Below are 15,138 nucleotides of genomic sequence, written 5' to 3'. Positions count from 1 at the left end.
CTAGATATCTCGTGGCCTCCTTCGGCTATGTCGTATATATCACATCTATGGTGACATCTGGTTCTTCCTCCAGCACAGTTTCTGGCCATATTTTCTTAATTCTCTGCACCATTCTATGGTATGTAATATACTGGCACGCATGCAACCCAGTTAATACCCGCAGCCCCTCAAAGGTAATGATAGAACCCTCCCGCCAAATATCACCCATTGTTGCTAACCCAACCGGTTCCCAGTGGTTTCTGATTATCATCCTTAGCTGTTCATCTGCCCCTGTTAGCGCAGCCAGTGGGAGAGCATGGGGACGGGTTCTCAATCATCTGGCATGCCCTACGCCACATATTCCACCCTAATAGCATCATTTTAGGGCACCCTATCATTTCTGCGTTGGGTACCCACATCTCCTTGAAATAAAATGGCGCACAGTCGCACCCGAACAGCCTGAATTCAGAGGTCTCTTCATCAGAGAGCCATTTGCCAACATACTGCAACTGGCTTGCTACATAATACACCTCATAGTTGGGCAATTGTATCCCTCCTTTGTCGTAAAAGTTCCGTAGCTTCCATAACGCCACTCTGTTTCGCATGCCATAGGAAATCCCTGCACATGCTATTCAATTTGGTGAAGAACCTTTAGGTATCAAGTATGGTATATTCCCAAAGTAGTGTAGGAGCCTAGGCAGGACCACCATCTTGAGCATTGCTTCCCGGCCCATCATCGCCAAGGGGAGCTTTGCCCAGAACTGCATGCATTTTTCAATTTTTTGGATGGCCACCTCTGTATTGCACCTATGCTCCTCTTCCACTGTGTGGTATATGTCTATCCCTAAGTACCGAAATGTGCTGAACGCCCATAGTACTTGAAATACGGGTAACCGCTCCACCGGAATCCCTTTATACCCTCCTAGTGGGAGCATGCTGGACTTCTGGGGGTTCACCGCTATACCAGACAACCCCGCATATCTCTCCATTACTTCAAGAATGTATTGGAGATTTTCTTCCGGGCGCTGCAAATACAGCGGCAGGTCATCTGCGTATAGGGAGATCAGATGTTGCTCCCCTTTCGCCTCAATGCCTATGGTGTCCTATTGTTGTCTCAGGTATATTGCTAGAGGTTCCAGGGCCAGTATGTAGAGCATTGGAGACCACGGACATCCCTGCCTAGTGCCTCTGCTAAACTGCCACCTTCCCGATATTATTGATCCTGTCTTAACTCTAGCCAGTGGTTCGCTATACAGTATTTTTGCCCACCTCACATATCCGGGCCCCAACCCATAGCACTCTAGGGCCGCAAGCAGCCATGACCATTTAACTGAATCAAAGGCCTTTATTGCGTCCAAGGACACAATTGCCATTTCACCTTCCTTTTCACTGGCGCTTTCAATAATTCGTTGTAGTCGTCTATGGTTATTGGTGATGTTCCTATTTGGGACATAACCCGTTTGATCAGGGTGTATTAGTCTACCAATAACCCTCTTCAGTCTATTTGCTAAGACAGCAGTCAGTATCTTGCTGTCTTGATTCAGCATCGACAAGGGTCTATAGGAGCTGCAGCTCTGCCCAGGCTTATTAGGTTTGGGAAGCGGTATTATAATTGCTTCTCTCAGCGACTCTGGTAAGCTCCCGGTCTCAAACGCTTCGGTTAACATTTCTAACAGTGGGGGAAGGGCCTCTTCTATGTATAATTTGTAAAACTCACTAGGGAGTCCATCTGCCCCCCGGGGTTTTGCTAGTAGGCAACTGCCTCACCACCTCCCCCAATTTTTATAAGGTAATCGGTGCATCTAGCTCCTCTTTTTTCTTCCTAACTTACCTTCGCAATCCTATGTCGTCCAGCGTTTCTCTTATTGTAGCGCAACTACTCTTACCATCGTCTCCATATAATGACTTATAATAGTCTGCAAATTCTTGATTAACTCCCTCTTGGGTGTCAGTTACGCTCCCGTCTTCTCTCACTATGGTCCTGATTGTGGCTCTGGGGGTCTCGCTCTTATATAACCATGCCAAAAGTCTCCCTGGCTTATCACCTCCTGCATGCTGTCTCTCTACATATTTTTTATAGTTGAGATTACACAATCTATCTCAATATTCCGCACATTTTTGCTGTAGCCCCTTAAAGCGTCTTCTAGTTAGTCCTCTGTCTCCTGTAGATCGGCTAGAATCCCCCCTTGTAGACCTTTAGACTTTGCTATGGCTACTCACCTCATCACAACTTTGAAGGCCTCCCATAGTGTTTCTGCCGAGTCCACACTACCAGTGTTCGTCTCAAAATAATTTACAATCTCCTCCCTCAAGTCCTCCCTAAAAAAGGAGTCTCTCAGTGCTTCCGCTCGTAGGCGCCATGTTGGAATCCTTGCTCTCGGGGGGGGCAGTATTGCCATCCGAGAATCAGGGGCGAGTGGTCTGAAAGTACCCTAGCTTTATATTCTATCTGTGTAATCTCCGCTATCACTTCAGGTGCAGTAAAGACATAGTTCAACCTTGTGAGTAGTTGCTGTGGGGAAGAATAATGTGAATATTGCCTCTCCTGGGGGTGTCTCGTTCTCCATGCATCCTCCAGGCCAAAGTCACTCAGCAATATCTGTAGCGCTTTAGCGGCTGGGGAAGGTCTATCCATCTTCCCATCCGATCTATCCACCCTTGGATTCAGTACGCAGTTGAAGTCCCCTCCCCCCAGATATTCGTGCTCCCCACACATGTGCTCAGATTAGTACACAATGTTCTGATGTACGCCGCTGTGTTCTGGTTCGGGGCGTACGTATTCACTATGCTTATCTCCCTATTTTCGACCAGTCCTCTCAATATAACCATCCTCCCATCTGTCTCTGCTACCACTTGCAATCACTGGAATGGGACATGTGGCGCCACCCATATAAGCACACCCCTGGCATAAGCGGAATATGATGAGACCACCAACACTCCCTTACACTTCCCGGCAATCGTATCCATTCTCTCTCGTGTCAGGTGAGTTTCTTGCAGCAGTGCAAGATCTATTTTCTGCCTACGGAGGTACAACATAACTTTATTTCTCTTTAAATAACTATTGAGCCCTCTTACGTTCCATGTAACTATTTTAAGCTCCCCCATGGCTGATTCGAATTCCATTCCTCCTCCCGTAGGTGCAGTCTAACTTTAGGTTCCATTCCAGTCTATATAGGCTTGTTCCCCAAGTTAAATTCTGCTTAACCAAAAACACTCCAAACTCCCCGTCCCCTCCCACCTCCTGTCCCACCCCCAACAACACCCCCCCTTAACTGTTGCCCAGCTCCATCCCTGGATCTCAGGCACCCCCGCATCTAGCTCTTTCCAGCCCTCGCCTGTACTCTAAGCTCTGCAGGGTGAGGTCGCCCTAATGGCTAACCTACTACTACAACTATTGTTCGGGGGGTAGGGTGCTTTCGCTCTGCCGCTCCTGTTTGCTTCAGTTCAACCACACATTGCTACACAATTTGCGTATGTATACGCGCTGCTATATTCCAGTTCCTTAAGTTTGTTACAGTCAATGGTATCCCAGCCAACTATCCACCTTACTCAGTCACACCCCTGAGTCTTAATCTTTATCATAGGCACTGCTGGGGTGCTCACTCTGTGCCATATCAATATACATACAGTATCTCAGTCACTTATCGTGTTCCTCTTGCGCCTGCTCCGTATCTTGTTCCGGGCAGCCCTGCAGGTCCAGCCATGTCGTTGCTTCCTCCAGAGTCTCAGAAAATTACATTTTGCTCTTATGCAGCACATTCAATTTCCCGGGGTACAGGAGCATTTATTTTATTCCAGCCATGCATAGCCTCCTTTTGATTACCACATAGCTGTACAGTTGCCTCTGGACCAGCATTGTATAGTCTGGATACGCAGTGATGGTGCTTGAGGCCCATTCAATCGTTCCCCCTTTACGAAAGTGCTCCAATATCTTCTCACAATCTTTGTAGTTCAGTATTTTTGCAATTATCCCCCGGGGAGGGGCCCCAGGCTTCGGCTTCCTCATAAGGGCTCTGTGTGCACGCTCCACTGCAGATCCTTGCGAGAGATTTTCGGCCCCTATTTCTCGTAAGAGTAGGTTCTCAACGTAGTTTGTCAGGTCTTGTCCTTCCTCCCCCTCCGGCAGGCCAACCACGCGGATGTTGTCCCTTCTTGCTCTCCCTTCCGCTTCCTCTGCCCGATTCTCCAGGTTAGCTACCTGTTGCTTCAGTACATGAACCTCCTTTGCGTTGTTGGTGCTAGTGTCCGTGTTGATTTTCACTGCACTCTCCAGGCTGCTCGTCCTCTCTGCCAACGCCCTAACATCTTGCCTCAGCAGGGTGACTTCTATGCCTAGTGCATCTATTTTAGCCTCCAGGGAAGTGCGCAGGTCTGACATCGCTATATCCCATGAGTCTCTCGGCTCCATAATGGCCGCCAGTATCTAGTGATTTTCGGTCACCACGGTGCTGTCCGCTGGTGCTGGCAAGCCTTTGGGCGCTATGGCCGCAGGAGATTGCTGCGTTTTGGCGAATGCCTCCATTGTGGATTTTGTTCTTGTTCTTACTGACGGCCCCTCGCCCTGTCATCTTGCGGCCTCAGTTATGCGCCCGAGGTTGCTTGGTCTCGGGTGTGTTGATCCCGCTCTTCTGTTGATACGGCACCAGTGTGACTCTCTGGGTCTGGGGCAATTATCCCAAAGGAGCCCCAGCGTAGGCTTGTCTGCTGGGCTATTTCTTAGAGTGGGTTGTGTCCTCCCACGTTTCAGATTGTCTTATTGCGTCTTAGAGACCACGCTTTCCCTTGTCGTGATCACCTAGCTTCCAGGCTCTTAACAATCAGCACCCCACCTTCTGCATCCCCAGCAGTCTCTTACGTCCACCTCTGCTTGGATTCACCCTACATGCTGTGTCTCCATGTGGAGGCGTCCACTTTTTAACTCTTTGACTGCTCAGGGGACATATGCTTGTCTGCAGCCCCACAGAGTATCCACAGCCCCCAATGTTATAATTCCCCTTATTACCAGGAGCACAGGCGTACCTTCATTAGATTTTGTTTGGTTTAAATGAATGGGTAATCCCTATTTTCTGTTCACGGGGGGGTCAAATCTGTTGGAAGGGACAATCTATAAGGAAAATGTGAAATGCAGATTGACTCCCCCTCTCTTTTAGTCCTGTATGAATCATAGGCAAGGGTAAAGGTGAACCCATACGCATTGATTGTAAGGTCTACGCCTTGTTGGGAAATATTGCACAGGGGCTGCAACTTTTTACGAAATATCTATCTTTTTAATAATCATAAAAATACCTTAACTTTACAAACATAATTGATTGTCAGTCATACCATTCAATCATCTATTCTAACAGGGGAATACTAAAGCTTACAAAAGACTTGTTGCATAACAATTAATCTGAATATGCATTCAGGACATAGGAAAAAGACATTAGATTTTCCCTCTAGCAGTCGACATATGTTTCGGCCTGTTGTTGTGTACCACTTATGTCAACTGTGGTCACGGAAATGAATGTGGGGTCATCTTCAGGACAACTATTATTTTTAGAAGATCAATCTTGTTCCCCATTGACACTCAAGCACATCTAAAAATGTTAATATATATATAATATAATATAAGAAAGAGAGACAGACAGGCAGTATATCCAACAAAACTACTCCAAGGCGATGACTAGTTTTTGCTGTTCTAGACACACGTACAGAACCCACCTATAATCCATAAACTGTGGTTTAGACTATTGAGCTTGGTCAGACATTCGGGTATGGCATGTAATGAACATCCCTTGTCCTTGTTCCTATATTTAATAAAAAAACAATGTCTTAGTTTTATTTCCCTTCTAATGAGAAAAGTATTTGAATAACAAACTGAAAAACTTACAGGTAAGTAACTTCTGTTTGTATATCTTTGAAACCAGCATCAAATTGACAGAAATCGGCCGGGGGCCTATCAATGGCATCACATGGACATATGTTCCAATGACTGATGTTATGCCTAAATCAAAGAGAGAAAGATACATTAATGACTAAATGTGTTCTACTAACCGATGTCTATATTCAAGGTGTTTTATCAACTTTGACTTCATTAAGCTTTTATTGTTTTATCATGAACTGTGAACTTAAATTGTGTAGATTACTACAAGCGGCGACAACTTGTACCTGCTAGACACCCTCTGCTTTATGTAGTAATGTAGCAAATGACATTGGCCGATTAATGAGTGAGAACCTCAAAGCGTAGTAGAAAAAATGACTTCCTCTGGTTGCTAATATTTGTCTTCTGAGTGCGCATGTATCTACTACACGCGCACGTTAGAAGGGGCTTAGTATACATTTATTTCCACTTCAATGACCAGCACACAAAAATTCAAAAATGCAAACCTGTAATTGTTTGAAAACACAGTCCTGTGACCGAAGCCTGTGTTTTCAAACAATTACAGGTTTGCATTTTTGTGTGCTGGTCATTGAAGTGGAAATAAATGTATACTAAGCCCCTTCTAACGTGCGCGTGTGGTAGATACATGCGCACTCAGAAGACATAAATATTAGCAACCAGAGGAAGTCATTTTTTCTATTACGCTTTGAGGTTCTCACTCATTAATCGGCCAATGTCATTTGCTACATTACTACATAAAGCAGAGGGTGACTAGCAGGTACAAGTTGTCGCCGCTTGTAGTAATTTACACAATTTAAGTTCACAGTTCATGATAAAACAATAAAAGCTTAATGAAGTCAAAGTTGATAAACACCTTGAATATAGACATCGGTTAGTAGAACACATTTAGTCATTAATGTGCCTTTCTCTCTTTGATTTAGGCATAACATCAGTCATTGGAACATATGTCCATGTGATGCCATTGATCGGCCCCCGGCAGATTTCTGTCAATTTGATGCTGGTTTCAAAGATATACAAACAGAAGTTACTTACCTGTAAGTTTTTTTCAGTTTGTTATTCAAATACTTTTCTCATTAGAAGGGAAATAAAACTAAGACGTTGTTGTTTTTTATTAAATATAGGAACAAGGACAAGGGATGTTCATTATGCCATACCCGAATGTCTGACCAAGCTCAATAGTCTAAACCACAGTTTATGGATTATAGGTGGGTTCTGTACGTGTGTCTAGAATAGCAAAAACTAGTCATCGCCTTGGAGTAGTTTTGTTGGGATATACTGCCTCTCTTTCTTATATTAATATATATATATTTACATTTTTAGATGTGCTTGAGTGTCAATGGGGAACAAGATTGATCTTCTAAAAATCGTTGTCCTGAAGATGGCCCCACATTCATTTCCGTGACCACAGTTGACATAATTGGTACAAGACAACGGGCCGAAACATATGTCGACTGCTAGAGGGAAAATCTAATGTCTTTTTCCTATTTCCTGAATGCATATTCAGATTAATTGTTATGCAACAAGTCTTTTGTAAGCTTTAGTATTCCCCTGTTAGAATAGATGATTGATGATTGAATGGTATGACTGACAATCAATTATGTTTGTAAAGTTTTTAAGGTATTTTTATGATTATTAATGAGATAGATATTTCGTAAAAAGTTGCAGCCCCTGTGCAATTTTTCCCAACAAGGCGTAGACCTTACAAACAAAGAGTATAGGTTCACCTTTACCCTTGCCTATGATATATACAGGACTAAAAGAGAGGGGTAGTCGATCTGCATTTCACGTACCTTCATTAGAGCCAGTCCAGTGTTTTTTTAGTATGTCTTCCAGTAGCAGTTGCTACCAAGTGCCCGCTTTCTCCATTATCAGCTTCTCTTGTAAGCTATGAGCAGCCGCCGTTTGTATTTGCTGCTCTTATTGCTGAGACTCCATATCAGTTACACAGCTCAGCTCGCACACGCCACTGTCTTCCGCGCGGCCGTCCCGAACTTCACTATTCAGTTCATGCATCAGCTATTAACGTTGCAACAATGTGGCCTTTAGTCCCGGCGCGCGGCTCTCAATCCTTACACAAAGGAAGCGCTCAGATGGCCGCTCCGTCTGGCCCAACTTCTGCCGCGCTCGGCAGCATCAAACTTGCGCAGCCAGCTCCCTCGATGGATCTCTCGGGGGATCCCGGCTTGCGTTACAATGTATACGTATTTCGCCGCTCCCAGGCTTAGCTGCTCAATGCGGACTGCGAGCAAGCATGGAAATGCTCCGTCAGGCGCCCCTTCTCGAGAGAGCTCTGCGCTGCACTGTTCATACTCTGGTTTCGTGATCCTGATGGTTGGGGGTACCGATTCCTTTGTCGTCCGTCATTTTGTGGGACTAAATGCCCACCAAGTCGCACCTGAAACAGACAATATCTCGGGCCCACTTAATCCAATTAGCCTGCAATTTGCTGTGGTTGTGGGGCACACCTTTCGACGTCTTGGCTAATAATTTCAGGACCTTTTAGCACCATTTAGATGCGAGGTAATAAAAGGTGCAAGCTCTTTAGCGGTCTCTAACAATAGGAGCCTGACAGATGTCACCCATGCATCTGGAAGGTATTAGGCTTAAGATGATTTCCTCGACTTCATTAGTACTTAGGAGGGAGAATTTAAATAGGTCAGGATGCTCACGTGGAGGCGTTTGGGATGTCGGTTGGGGAAGATTGTTGACTAGACATAATTTATTTATTTTTTTCTCTTTTGAAGGAGCTCAATTTATTTAGAGAGCGCTTTTTGAATGTTGAGGCACCAGGTAGTCTCACAGGAAGTGGGAGTTACTGTAGGAGTTTCGAGCTCTCTCAGTATGTTGAATAATTCTTTTAGTATTAGATTTTACATTCTAAATCCATTGATTGTAGGAATCACATTTAGCTTGGAAGGTCGCTGATTTGTAAGTGGAAGATGCCGTTATGAAGTTCTTTGTTGGCTGTGGAAGGGAGGTTTTTCCAGGTTGTTTCGGCTGCTCTTTTATTTTTTCTCAGTGATCTTAGGTGAGGAGTGAACCAAGTGCTCATATGGGCGAGGGGTTTGGCGTTTCATAGTTTTTTTTGTGATGCAATCTCATCAGTGGCCTCAAGTATAGTCGTGTTGTAGAGGTCCACGAGATGAGTAGGGTCTACATTGGGATCAGTCAGTGATAGGTTGGAGTAGCGGGAGAATCTTAAGCGCTGTTACATTGTGCATGTTTCTAGCTAATCTTGGAGGAGCCAGTAGTTTGTCATGGTTAGGGTTCATGCTCTTTTGGATGTTGAAGAGAATGGTATGGTGATCTGTCCATGGACAGGGCTGGTTAAATAATATGTTGATATTACAGTTAGCATCTGGAATCCAGTCTGTCTGCCTTTGTTATGAGTTGGTTGTGAGAGCTATTGTGTGAATCCTAGATCTGCGATGTTATTACTGATGGTCAGTGCATTGAAGTCTTTTAGTGTCATGACGTCCATCGTTCAAGTCTCCTAGGAGCAGGATTTGAGATCCAGGCTTGGAATTGGTGGTGAGCAGTAGCGATAGGTCCTCCTCAAATGAGGAGAGAGGGCCAGTAGGTCTATAGATTTAGTGCGTAGTTATGGTTTGTGTTGGGGACGGAGGTAATTTTATTGAGCTGAGTTTTCCAGCTGTGAGGAATGCACATGTGTCCTTTGAACCTGCCCTGTGCCACTTAACAGGTGTTAGTTTTCAGGAGATTGTCGCATGGATGCCCTATATTTTGGCATGAAGGCTTTATGAAAACGGGTCTGATTAGCAGATTCCCCATCCAGAAACAGATTTGCCTGCATCATTTTATATTACAAAAGCTAGGTCTTTCACTACCTCTCCAGATGCCCCCCTCAGATTGGTATAAGAATTGTTAGATGTAGACCACTACCCTGTTATGAATGTGTTTAGGGTAAAAGCACTTGGATTTGTGGAAGGCAGAGCATTGTTTTCTGAAAAAGTTCACTGAAAGAAAGGTGGACCAATTTTTTCATTAAAAAATGGTTGGCTCTGAAGGCCCCTCAGACAGCAGTGAACACTGTAGAATAAAAAGCAAATGAAATATGTACTCATTAAATGAATTCAATAGTAGATGGGCCGACATTACATCATACATAATGAAAGGTTATTCAAAGAATGTTTGTACTTCCTAATCTGACTGTTGGTTTGCAAGTGAGCCAATGCTAAATTCAAATTTGGAATAATCATTATGAAGTAGAGGATATGTGAAAATGGATGATCGAAATTCGTAAGGACATCTATTGAGCAATGCGAACAAGCACACAGTAGTTTGAAGATAAAGATTACAGTGAATTAAGGGTCATAGATGATAGTTGTATTTGCGAGACACCAAAGAAGTTGTAAACCTGTAGGAGTGCATGAGGTCTTACTTGGTCTGTAGTAATATAATCTAATTAGGCCGTTGGGATAAGCTTCAGGAGCACTTTTGCCATTTCAAAGGAAATTGTAAGCTGCCCCCCCCCCCCCCACTAACATCTTGCAGCTCTGCTTGCTGGCTCATTTCCTATTGTCCGTAGCCATCAGATGTCCTTGTGCTGTGTTGTCAAGTTAAAAAGTGGCCCGTGTGTCAACCAGTAGTTGAGCAGGGGAGGAGAAAAGGGTGGGATGGTGGGTGGGTGGGGGGTGAAAATCAGACCTGCCATACAAAATACAGTTCTGGTAAAATATGATCAGTACATATATAAGTGATGCTCGAGTAATGTGAAAGCAGCAATGGAAAAATAATGGGCTAGGGTAACCTCCATGGAGTGGTTGGCAGTAAGAATGACTCAAACTATAGAGTAGCAGTAAGGATGTTGCCAGCCATGAAACCATTTTATATGGTGCTTCTTTAATTGTGTGTTATCTGAAGAGCAAAGAGGAACATTGGGAAATATAGAATGGAGGATGCTTTGTTAGACATACATTGTCCATGTTTTTGTGAAAAAGGTAATTGTATGCATTACATCAAAGAAAAGGAACACTATTCTAAACCTCCTTAGCCCAGAGTGCCTTCCAATGCAGGTGCCCTGAATACACCAAGAGGAAATGAATCCAATATTAATTGTTTCAACTGGAAACACCAATTTATGGTCCTCCATTCCCAGGCCAGTAGGCTCAGAGAAACGTCACCTAGTCTGCAAAACAAGGATGATCGCAAGACTGCAACAAACGAACACAGCACTCTCCAAAGATAGGACCCATGTGCAACCTACTAGCCAACTCAGTCCAGGACACAATCACCCACCAGAACAGTTCAGATATACTAGCCCTGACCAAAGCAACAACATCGCAACCAGAGAAAAATGGAGACTGGATCCATTCTGAACAGCCTCCCCGGCATGTCCCCAGCATATGTATAAATGTCTGTGTGCAACACTTAACTGAAAAATACCATGGAGATGAGAGTCGATTCGGTCCCCCCAGCTTTCTCTCCCCGTCAAACAGACACCATTACAACTAAGGAATCTTCTTAAAATGGTTCCAGGATAAGTAAGAACACACCATCCATACTGATAACACAACAGGATCTCCTCTTTCAGCCAGATGGCATGCCACCTGCTTTATGCCTGCTAGCACCACATTAACATTGTTTGAACTGATCAGACCTGTTTGTAAGGCCTTCTGGTTCTTTACCTCCATCACCTACCTTTTTCCGCTCCCCACCAGGGAGTCTCTTCCGTTGTCCCGGTACCGTCGCCTAATACATCTTGAGTTTTACCCTTTGGATAAAACATATACCCAAGTGTCATGGCTTCAACCCAAGTTAGACCAAGATGGACCCACACCTGGACTCAGGACCTGGGTACTTCTGGCCTGAACTCTCCAGCACAAACCTGCCTCTCCTTTCCGTACAGCCCAATTACCCTGCTCCCCATTTGTTTTGCAGAACTACTCTCCATGCTGCTGCCAGAACGTCAGTGTGCTGTACAAGATATTTTCACTACTTATATATATGCAGCTGGTGGTTTCTGTTTAAGATTCACAATTTTTTATTTTAATTCTTATAAAGCGCCACACGGCCGTGTGCCTCACGGCGCACAAGTGTAGCAGATTAAGCCATGCCTTCCATCTATGTTCCTAATCAGGTGATGCATTTAAAGAGGGTAGTGTTTTTTTGCCGTTTGATGGGGTTTTTGTTGACATAAAAAGTAATTTCAAGACTTGCTCTTGAATCAACATAGGATGATTTGGATGCAACCTACAGATGTCATAATTATGGAATGGCTACAACTATGTAACCCATTTCAAACGGCAAAACTGGTGTTGCAGGTAAGTATGTTTGCATTAAGATGTCTCTGGTGCACTGTCCCTGGGCTCCTTGCCATTACCAACAGTAAAGATCCCAGCAAATGCATAAAACCAAACAATGCTGGCTGTATTACATCACCCACAAACTCTGTACTGGATCTTCACATTTTCCATCTGCCACCATTTTATATGCATTGATAGTGAGGGAAGCCTATTACACCGATTACTTTCACATTCTAAGTCATGTTCTTCTGCTCAGGACTTTGCTGATGCTCCTCCTAAAGATTCTGCTTTAATGCTGCTCTGATGCTCTTTGTAGGGTGGAAAGGTTCACAAGCATCGCAAAGACCGGATGCAGGACCTCATCGACATTGGCTATGGGTATGATGAGACAGACCCCTTCATTGATAACTCCGAAGCTGTAAGTAACCAAATAAGGATAGCCTAATGATGTGGGTTAGTGTCTAAAGCATGAATTCAGCTTTGGTAGGTATTTCCTTTTCTTGTGAGCGCAGAGACCATTTCTTTGTCTGCTAGGCAAACGGGGGTTGTTGAGACATGACTGCTGTACAAGCAGTGTCTACCTTTCCTCTGTAGCTGCCATGCAAGTAATTGGGACACAATTGTAGTATTGAGTGTTGCTCCATAAAACTGTGATGTTACCAATTTTACCAACATGAATCTGGAGTATTTGCCTCTAATACTGTTTCATTTAGTGGTTGAATCTGAAATAGTTTTTAAAATGCTGAAAAGCAATCTTTATGCACTTTACCTGCAGAAATCTCTACAGTCTGACCTTCATGATGTTGGAAAACCTCAATCATCTTCAATTTAACTCTGTTTTCAGTTTTCTGATTACTTTATTTTAATTTTATTTATTGCATTTGGTTATACGCCCAAACCCGGGGGTATCACGGCGTAGATTACAAGAAAACGTACAAGCTTATTGGTTGCATGGTGGACCTGCTTGGAACTGGTTATAGGAATACTTTCATAATTGATTACAGGATGATTTCAATCTTACATGGTAAACAGAATTAGAACATAGACAGTGTAACACTTGATAATTAACCCTTTAAGTGCCATGGTTATTTCCACCCAGTGCCAGGGCCTTTTTTGGTGATTTCGTTATGTGGCCATTCAATGCGATATCTCGGCCAAATTTGGCTCCTTTTTTTCCCACATTTAGGCTGTCGTAACGCCACCCAGGAATCCTAGGTTGCTGTTGGGGGGGTGAGAGAAAATAAGCAAAAAATGCCAATAAATTGATGTACAAAGAAGCCTGTGGTTTTTTCCTTGTAAGAGCTAGGAACAAATGGTTTGCTGTGCTGAATTCCCCATTTTCCTGGCTTTCAAGAACAGGTTGAGTGGAAACGAAAAAAAATTTTTTTGATGTGTTTATCAACTGTTTTGCCAATTTGACATGCATGGACGGAATGGAAGAAAAGCGTAGCAAAGCCGAATTGGAGGACAGAAAGGCATATATTTCTGGAAAGTAGACAAAATTCCAAGTTTAGGAAGGGGTGATTTGCATAGGTCAGGCAACAACTAGGTAGTGGAAAATGCCATAGATTGGGAGAACAGCGGGAAAATGACCGAAAAAAGGTATGTGTTGGACATGGTTAGCTTGGTACGGCAATGACTTCTATGAATTTTGAGAAAAGCAATGCTCCGCTACATTCCCCGACTCTTGCAGTTAGGAAAGAACACATTTTTTGTAGTGTTTTACAAAACAAGCAATACCACAAGCCAAATGCTGAGCTATGGTACACAGGAGTTTTATGCTCACAGCCTGAACAGACACACTTAGCATGTGTAAATCGGGAAAACCAATGTGGTGAGGAACGGCAAGCATACAGTTTTGGGCCTAGGGTGTCGAAGCCAGCAAGGGAAACGGGGAACCCCATGCATTTCCCAAAAGTAGACACCCGTGGGAATCCACAGTGGTCTGCCTTGCTCAAATTGCCCCAGTTTTTATTAGCCACAATCCCTGACAAAGTGCGATATTTGGTGGGGAAAAAACACAATGTTCTCTTGTCTGAGGTTCTGGGTAGTAGATTCTGGGCCGATTTGTGCAAGTCAGACCTCTGTGGATTCCCACGGGTGTCCTCTTTTGGGGAATGCATGGGGTTCCCTGTTTCCCTTGCTGGCTTCGAAACCCTAGGCCCAAATCTGTAGGTTGCCCATATGAACAGATTGTGCTGTGGCAAAAGGCTTGGGGTTACCAGCGGGTTACCCTTTTCCTTTTGCGCCCCCGGTAGGTGCACCCCCGGCAAAGACCCACATGGGAGAAGGGTGCCCAAGGCCAGGGATATTACCGCCGACTTTGCTGGAGCCCTGGCTGCCCTGCATTACAGCTTCTCCCCACCAAGGAGTCTCGGCAAAAGAGTCTGGGAAAAGCTGTAATGCAACCCAGCCGCAACTCCAGGACAGTTGGAGGTGATCTGCCCATACGGGCCATTCACACCCACACCACCAACAATCCAGCCCCAGTCTCACCCACCCCACTGACAGTGGGCCCTAACCATAGAATAATAAAAAATAGTACTCCCATAACATTGCAGCTGCTCAGGTAGAAAAAGCTGTAAACAAAACAAAAAACATGTTACCTACGGTCACACCAGCAAAATGTAGCCCTCCCTGGGGGTAGGGGCTGTCCTGCACTCCTCCCTGGCCTCAGGCGTCCCTTCCTAGAAGCAGATATCTGGTCCCAGGGAGGGCTGCATGACATGGCACCCTCTCCATTGCGGGTGGGCAGGTCAACGCCCTATCCCATTAGAAAATTCCCCGTCCCTTTGGAATGCCCCACAGCGCCCCCCTAAAATGCATTCCACCATTTCCATTTTTTCCGTTGTTTACGAAACTTGCCTTGGCGCAGAGGGGCACATTGGTGTGCCAATCTGGCCCCAGGGTGCCCAAACCTTACTGCCCCACCCACTGGGGGCCTGTCCCACAATCTTTGATGGCCCACACCACATTCGCCAATATCCCTGGTGGCTAGTGGGCTCCAAACCC

The 15,138-nt window shown here is 44.6% G+C and overlaps 1 protein-coding gene across 2 annotated transcripts in view; it reads left to right on the top strand.

Annotated features, from left to right (window-relative positions):
- Window positions 1-15,138, top strand: part of UBN2 (ubinuclein 2) — a 1,320,634-nt gene that overhangs the window by 179,007 nt on the left and 1,126,489 nt on the right. For both annotated transcript variants that reach the window (XM_069652705.1, XM_069652704.1), the window contains exon 3: window positions 12,443-12,544. In XM_069652705.1, coding sequence (XP_069508806.1) covers window positions 12,443-12,544 — 102 coding nt within the window. The remainder of the gene's footprint in view (window positions 1-12,442; window positions 12,545-15,138) is intronic.

Source organism: Ambystoma mexicanum, chromosome 3p (assembly GCF_040938575.1).
Source record: "Ambystoma mexicanum isolate Mex_15411 chromosome 3p, UKY_AmexF1_1, whole genome shotgun sequence".
Taxonomy (NCBI): Eukaryota; Metazoa; Chordata; class Amphibia; order Caudata; family Ambystomatidae; genus Ambystoma; species Ambystoma mexicanum.
Note: the sequence above shows the minus strand (reverse complement) of the source record. Positions and strands in the feature narration are given on the sequence as shown.